At 60.2% G+C, this 7,576-nt stretch overlaps 1 protein-coding gene across 1 annotated transcript; it reads left to right on the forward strand.

The window, feature by feature from the left end:
* Nucleotides 1-871: 871 nt before the first annotated feature.
* LOC309676967 (acrosin-like) lies at nt 872-7,008 on the forward strand (the record flags this gene model as incomplete). Its single annotated transcript, XM_082489633.1, has 6 exons — nt 872-900; nt 1,213-1,413; nt 1,752-2,017; nt 2,284-2,429; nt 2,916-3,093; nt 6,842-7,008. The coding sequence occupies exons 2-6, from the start codon at nt 1,253-1,255 to the stop codon at nt 7,006-7,008; spliced, it is 918 nt and encodes a 305-aa protein (XP_082345759.1). The 5' UTR covers nt 872-900; nt 1,213-1,252.
* Between the last annotated feature and the right edge of the window lie 568 nt (nt 7,009-7,576).

A 7,576-nucleotide genomic window follows, 5' to 3' on the forward strand; every position in this document is an offset into this window, starting at 1 on the left:
GAAGAGGGGAGGTCTTGAATAGATCTTAGGAAGAAATTCTCTCCTGTGAGGGCAGTGAGCCCCGGGCGCAGGTTGCCCCGAGAAGCTGTGGCTGCCCCATCCCAGGAGGTGTTCAAGGCCAGGTTGGACGGGGCGGGGAGCAACCTGGGCTGGTGGGAAGTGTCCATGCCCAGGGCGGGGGGTGGAACTGGATGATCTTCAAGGTCCCTTCCAACCTAAACCATTCTGTGATTCTGTGTGTGCGCCCAGGCGTGCGCATAGGTACAGAGTGCAGCATGTGGGTGTGCTGGACTTGTCCCGCTCGCACATCACCGCTTGCCTGCTGCGGCTGTACAAGATGGGCCCTTCAACACCCAAACGCATGCTGCCTGTAGCAGTTCTGTCCTCTGGTGTATGTGTTTTGGGAAGGCCCTGGTGGCAAAGGGCTGCAGAGAGCGGGGTGGCAGTGAACTTCCCCAAGAGGCCACAATGCCACACGGGGTTTTTTGCTGCCAGCTGTCAGCAGGCAGTGCTCAGAGCCAGGCGCTGCTGCCTGCCGCGGGGCCTGCACAGCCTCGTGCCGCAGGCAGAGCGTTCAGCGGGGGTCTGTCGGGGGTGTCCCATCCCGGCTTCTGCCTCCCCTCCTGCCAGGAACCCCCCATGGTGCCTCCCCTTCCCCCAAGAGGCCACCGGGCCCGGTGCCCGGAACCAGTGACTCTGTGACATCAGCCCCGGGAACAAGATCACCGTGGGCAGCGTGAGCACTGCGGGCACTACGTCGGCTGCGGCACTGGTGGCGACAGGCCCTCGGTTCGCTTCTTGCAGGTGCCACGTGCCGCCACTGGCAGCAATGAAACTGCTCCTCGTCGTCGTCCTGCTGGCCCTGTGCTGGCCTGTGCAAGGCGCGTGGGACAGCTGTGGGTAAGTGGCCCCAGGCTCTGGGGGGGAGCTTGGGCAACCCTGATGGGGTTCACTGGAGGGAGCCCGCTTGTCCCCGTGGCCACAGCTTCCCCAACCCCGCCTGGGAGCCTCACATCCTGGCCAGCACCCCGGCTGCTGGCACAGCTCCTCTACGGGGCTCAGGCAGGAACGGGCGCACGCACACACGCACGCCCCAGGGGATTCCCTGGCCCTGCTGTCCGTGCAGCGCCTTGTGGGGAGGGAAGAGGGCTGACCTTCAGCCTGAACCGCAGCACGCCGTGGAGCAGGACAGTCATGAGTTTCTGGTTACAGAGGGACCTGCGGGCTCCGGCCCTTGGCTTACCAGTACGGCATGTCGCGCGTGGTGGGTGGCACCGATGCCCGTCCAGGAGCCTGGCCCTGGATCGTCAGCATCCAGGACCCCTGGGAGGCAGGCACGGGGCACATATGCGGAGGGTCCCTCATCAGCCCACAGTGGGTGCTCACGGCAGCACACTGCTTCATCGAGGCCAGGTAAGGAGGGCCAGGAAAGGGGGCTGTCCCCACCACCCTCGCGGGTGCCCTGCGCGCAGCACCGCCTGCTACTTCTATCCCAGTTCCTGCCAGTACGCCCAGTGCCTGGGCACTGCCAAGCCCAGCCCAGAGACTGCTCAGGAGAAGGCTGGGCTCGGGCCACTGCTTCCTAGCAGCCTCCAGCGCCACATGGCTCGTGCCTAAGGCATGCCAGGGCAGTGGCAGCCTGCGTGGCACTGCTCTCCTCTCTGCCCTGGGAAGTAGAAGGCAGGGAACGGCGGGTCTGCTGCAGCGCGTGGCTCCGCTCCCTCTGACCCCCCTCTCCATCTGCCTTCCAGGCACATCACCCTGTGGCGCGTGGTGATCGGGGCCACCCAGTTGACTCGGCTGGGCCCCGAGGCCCAAGTGCGCCATATTAAGCGGCTGCTGGTTCATGAGCACTACAGGAATATCACACAGAGGAACGACATCGCCCTGCTGGAACTGGACCAGCCTGTCCAGTGCAACTCCTACACCCAGCTTGCCTGTGTGCCCGACACCTCACTTAGAGTGTCAGAGCTGCGCACCTGCTACGTCAGCGGTTGGGGCGCCACCACTGCAAGATGTGAGTTCCCCAAAAGTGCTGGTGTCCTGAGTGCAAGCTCGGCACGCTGGGGAGAGGGGTTGGGCTTCCCGAGAGCAGAGGCGAAAGCCGCAGTCAGGCTGCGGGGACGTATGCCTCCGGAGAGTATGGGCTGACCTGCTGCCCAAAGCCAGACAGAGGGGAAAGACGGGTAGAGCGCCTTCAGGACGCAAAGCCAAGCCCTGGGGAAGGGGTTCACCCAGGCAGGGGGGGAGCTGCTGGGGCTTCATTGCTTTCTGTGCTCACAGCTGCGGGATCAACGGATGTCCTGCAGGAGGCCAAGGTCCACCTCATTGATGTCAACCTCTGCAACAGCAGCCGGTGGTACAGAGGGGCCATCCACAGCCACAACCTGTGTGCTGGCTATCCGCAGGGTGGCATCGACACCTGCCAGGTAGGACGTGCTGCAAGTCAAGCCTCGGCAGCACCGGCAGCCCTCTCGCAACGCCCCAACATCGCCCGGCGCGTGCTTGGCCTGGCAAGTCACCCTGCCACCGCTGGGTCTGCAGCGCTGCTGGGGCTCACCTCCCCTTCCCCAGCTGCAGGTCCTTGCCCAGTGCCCGCCTTGTCCCAGAGCCCGGGGACGCTGCCCAGAAAGCCCATCCCGTGCTCCCGGCAGCCCATAGGTCCAGATCCCCAAACGTCCCCCTTCCACACAGCCAGCAGCACTGTGCAGAGATGAAGAGATGAGAGGAGAGAGCGCCTGACCTTACAGGCCCACCACCCCCTCCCAGACGAGGCTCTGTAGGCTCCAGCGCCAGAGCAGAGCCCTTCTGTGCAGTGAGCGGAGCTCTGGCAGGTGCTGGGAGAGAGAAGGAGCCGGCCAGAGCGCTGACAGCGGCCACCCAACACCACCTCAACCCTCTCTCCTCCCCTGCAGGGTGACAGCGGTGGTCCTCTGGTGTGCAAAGACAACGACGCGGACTACTTCTGGCTTGTTGGGGTGACCAGCTGGGGGAGAGGCTGTGCCAGAGCCAAACGGCCCGGAGTCTACACCTCCACCCAGCACTTCTACGACTGGATCCTGGTCCAGATGGGACTGCGCCCAGCAGTAAGGGGTACTCCAACAGCACGGGCTTGGAGTCATTTTCTCACCGCCTCAACCCCCGATCAGAGGCCAAGGCCAACACCAACACAACCGGCCATGATTAGCTCCTGCCCATTTCCACTCCAGAAGCTGGTGGAATTCTTTACTCGAGCGCGGGAGCTGCTGCAGGTCCTGTGGGGGAAAAAGGCTTGAGCAGCGTGACGAAGAGGCTCCAGAGCAGGCTGCGCTGTTCTGCGACCATTTCCTTCTGGGGCAATGCCTGCTGAGCCAAAGGCAGCCTCAGTGCCAAGGCCTGCTCTGTCCTGCCCGTGCTCCTCTGAGCGCAGAAGGGCTGATGTTGTCTTGGTTGTTGAATTAAAGTTCCTGATTTTCACAGCTCAGCACGCTTGAGTCCAATTCAGTCTCTGGTGCAAGGCAAGGACTCGCATGCCCAGTGCCTGCAGGATGAGGCTGCAGGCAGACAGCAGAGCACGAAGGGAAATTGCGACTCCGAAGGGCTGAAACCGTGCCTGGTCAGAGAGGAGGGTGCGGGGGCAGTGGAAGAAGGGAACACAGGTTATATGGGGCTCAAGGTCTCGGGGACAGCGGTTGGGAATAAGAAGTATCTTAGGCCACCTGCTGGTGGGATCCCTCTGTGTGCGTGTGTACAGTGCACCAGTGGACTTGAAAACGGACTCTCTCATGACCCAGGAGACACAGACCTAGAAAGACCCAAAGTTTGCACCAATGACTGCATAAGGAGCTTGACATCCAGCCACAGCTATTAAATGGGCTTAATTTCCATACTATTATTTGAGGACTCCATGAACATGCTGTGCTTGTGAATCTCGGGAGTGAAGGTGTGTTTATATTTCACTAGTAACCACCCAGTCCCGGTCATCTGGAAAGGCAGAAAAGGACTGGACTATGTTCATTTTTATGTACGTGGTGGGTCCGTATACATTGGTGCTGGTAAAGGCGTTGCTCTGTCTATGTCCATCTGTTTTGCCACTCACATTAGTTGTGTAAGTCTGTGTGTGTGCGTGTGTGTATCTGGCTCTCTGGAACGCAGCGCAAGTCTCTTGAGCAGACACATGGGAACAGCAGCAGCCACATCCATTGGGCTGGGGTAGGACGAGCCTCCTGGGTGTGCGAGTCCACCTGATTCTGCTCTAGCAGACCTGAAAGGAGAAATCCCCCGTGTTCAGAAGTCCACTGGAGCTGGCTGCTCCATCACTGAATGGGGAAGGACACCCAAAGAAACCGTGCAGCAGAGCTCACAGGGGTGCACAGAGAGGCAGCGCTGGCCAGGCTGTGGAAGCAGCACATTCCTGGCCTCTCCCGTTCCAACACAGGGCAGCAGCGCCCAGCCCAGTGTGTGGGTACCTGTCACCTCCCACTGCAGCTGCCCAGGTGGGCACTGACACATCCCAAGGGACCAGAGTCCCCAGGAGCCTCCCGGAGCCTCTGTTTGTGCGTCCTGCGTTGGACGTGGCGTGGCACTGAGCGGGGCTGCAGCCGGGCCGCCTGCCAGCTCACAGGGAGGTGGGTGACATCTCCTCTGCTCCAGGCGCTGCGGGTCAGCCCTGCCTACCACCCCTCTGGGCTGCCCTAAGGAGGGTGATAGACACTTGTCCCTGCATGGTCCTTGCAGGAAGGTGGGAAGAGAGTGGCAGAAGGGGCCGGGGAAGCTCAGCCATGGTTGCAGGTACACTCCTAGAGTGCTGCGCCACAGCTGAGAGCACCCAGCTGCCCTTCCCTGGACCACAGGACAGGACAGGATTAGCCAGTCACCTTCCCAGGTGACCACTGCCTGAGACCTGCCCCCATTTACCCTGTAAACTCACAGCACCGAAGGGACATTATCTGTTTGCAGTCTCAAGAAGCTCCTCAACCCCCCACACTTTGTTCCTACCTTCATAATTTGCATTCTTGTGACTGTGCAAACGAAGCTCAGATGTTGTCCCACTATCCCTCCTTACCCTGTCCTGACGCCCTGCCTGCACCCATGCCACTCTGTGCCACCCGTTGGTCCCTGGAATAAGCAGTGCCATCGCCAGGCGATGGGGAAGGTGTGCTGCTTCGAACACAACAGGCAGGGACAGGCTGGGACCAGGGCTCTGGCAGGAATAGTTTGTGACTGGTCTTTAAATAGAGCAGGTTGCATGTCATGCAAGAAGATGCTTTTCCTGCCAAGCAGATTGGGAGCGCAGCTGAGTGAGTAGGAGCAGAGGGAGGCAGCAGGCTGCAGGATGATGCTGGCTGCTCGCAGCACCAATGCTGTGCCGTGGCCTGTTGGGAACAGAGCAGGATATTCTCACTGCCAATCAAAGTAACGTGGGAAATTGGTATTTTTCCCCAATGGGAATCAAATGCAGTTTTGTGCTGCAGGAGGCAATTGGGGCCCTCTGGGCTGAGGTTGTGGCTGGTGGGTGATCTGAGCAGCAAGGAGGGGAGACAACAGGCTGAAGGGAGAGGAACGGGCTCGGGAAGCGTGGCAGACTGAGAATGCCTTGGAGACAGCAGGTAGAAGGACAATATGTTCAGGGGAAGGTGTTACAGGGGAAGAAACAGCTTCTGGCACCCCAGCTTTTCTCCTTTGCTAACTACCCTCTCCAAAACCCACTGACGCCCCCATCTGCAGCCAGCCCCCGAGCTGGCCAGGCCATGCCAGGCTCTTTCCTACCTTCTCTCCAGGCCTGGTGGTGGGACTGGGAATGCTGCTGGTTTCTCTGCCTGGAGAAGGAGGGTGAGCTGTGTCCCCAGACTGTATCCTGCAGTGAGTCTGGGGATGTGTAAGGTCTCAGTGAGCTCCAGAGCTCCCAGGGAACGGGCTGTGGGAGCGCCTGTGTCCTTGGGGCTCAGGGCTGGGGCAGTTGATACTCAGACCTGGGTGCTGTGGCAGCAGCCATGGAGTCAGGGCAGAGCTTGTATGACTGTTGGAGTGTATTTGGGGTGCTGAGGATGGGGGGCGGCACTGGGAGTGAGGAGGGCAGGGTGCTCATAGGGGCAGAGCAATGTGGGGTGGCGAGAGAGGAGAACTTGCAGGGTGTGCGGGAGCCCAGGAGTCCGCCTGCCCTGTGCCGTGCTGTGCCCCCAGGACTTCCAGCCCAGGGGGAAGGCTCTGGCCCTGCTCTGACCCTGCACAGCCCCACAGCTGCCTGCAGAGCTCCAGCACTGCCGCTGAGGCCACCACCGCCGGCTGCAGTGAGGACAGCTACATCCAGGAGATGGCTCTCTGCTTGGGGCTGCCCTGTGCTGGAGCTGTGCTCTTTTCTTCATGGCGCTGAGCTGCTCTTCCACACCCTGCTGCTTCCCAGAGCTTGTCTCCCCCCCACCTCTTACAGCTGTGAGAGGCTGCTGTGAGATAACATTTCAGAAGATGGAGCAGACACATCGACAGCAGAGAGACTTCAAATGGGCTGGGAAGCTCGTCGCAGCTCTGCGCAAAGGAGGTGGTGTGCAGTCAATCATCAGATCCCCCACCCTGCACACTGCATATTTAATGGCTCTTTGGGTCTTAATGTTTAAATCTATCTAATGAGCATTTAACTGCTGCTCAATATTTAATGCCTCGGTGTTCAGAGTAATAGTTCCATGTATCACAGTGAGTGTTGGTCCATCACTCTGGGCATGGGGAGAGGCGTGCTGCGGGAGAGGATTTAGCACAGGGCAAGGGAGGCCAGGGCATCTGCTCCATGACAGCTTGCGCAAGGATGGCAGGTTACCTCTGCACCATGAACTCTTTCTGCTGCTCTCTGATGTCTGACTCCTCCCAGTGGTGCGGTGGACGCTGGAGCTCGTCCGTGCTGGCTGGGCATCAGGGCCCAGCGCCCTGCTGCTGGGCTTGCACCGGCAGGGTGGGGAGCTGGGGCAGCGCCGGGCAGCCCGCAACTCACTGCGCAGTGACACCCTGTCCTCGGCCCATGATGCCGTCCCGCACTGAGCGTCTGCCCACAGCTGCTGAGCTGGTTTGTAACCTGGTCAGCTCTGCTGACCAGGCAACCCCACTGCCACCATGACTGTCACACCACAGAGGCTGCATCGAGAACTCTGGATGCTCAGACATGACTGCAGAGCATGCATTCGACCCCACTGCCCCCGCCACTGCCTCCCCAAGGGCTGTAGCCAGCACAGACAGGAGCCAGGAGAGCAGGGCCATGAGTTGCGTATCCCTGAGAGTGCTGGGGGATGAGCTACGGAGTGGCAGGGACAGGCCACGGGGGGCTGGTGAAGAGCACAGACCCAGCACGGGCAGGTGGAGCAGGACAGCCTTCATCTGGCACCCCCTGCCCTCTCCTGCAGCCCTCTCCCCCTTGAGCCACGTGGCTGCACTGGCCTGTGTGCAGGTAGAATATAATTGGAATAGAATAGAATAGAATAGAATAGAATAGAATAGAATAGAATAGAATAGAATAGAATAGAATAGAATAGAATAGAATAGAATTAGAAAGAGAGGAGAGGAGAGGAGAGGAGAGGAGAGGAGAGGAGAGGAGAGGAGAGGAGAGGAGAGG

The sequence above is a fragment of the Vanellus vanellus genome (assembly GCF_965231255.1).
Source record: "Vanellus vanellus genome assembly, chromosome: 1".
Classification (NCBI taxonomy): domain Eukaryota; kingdom Metazoa; phylum Chordata; class Aves; order Charadriiformes; family Charadriidae; genus Vanellus; species Vanellus vanellus.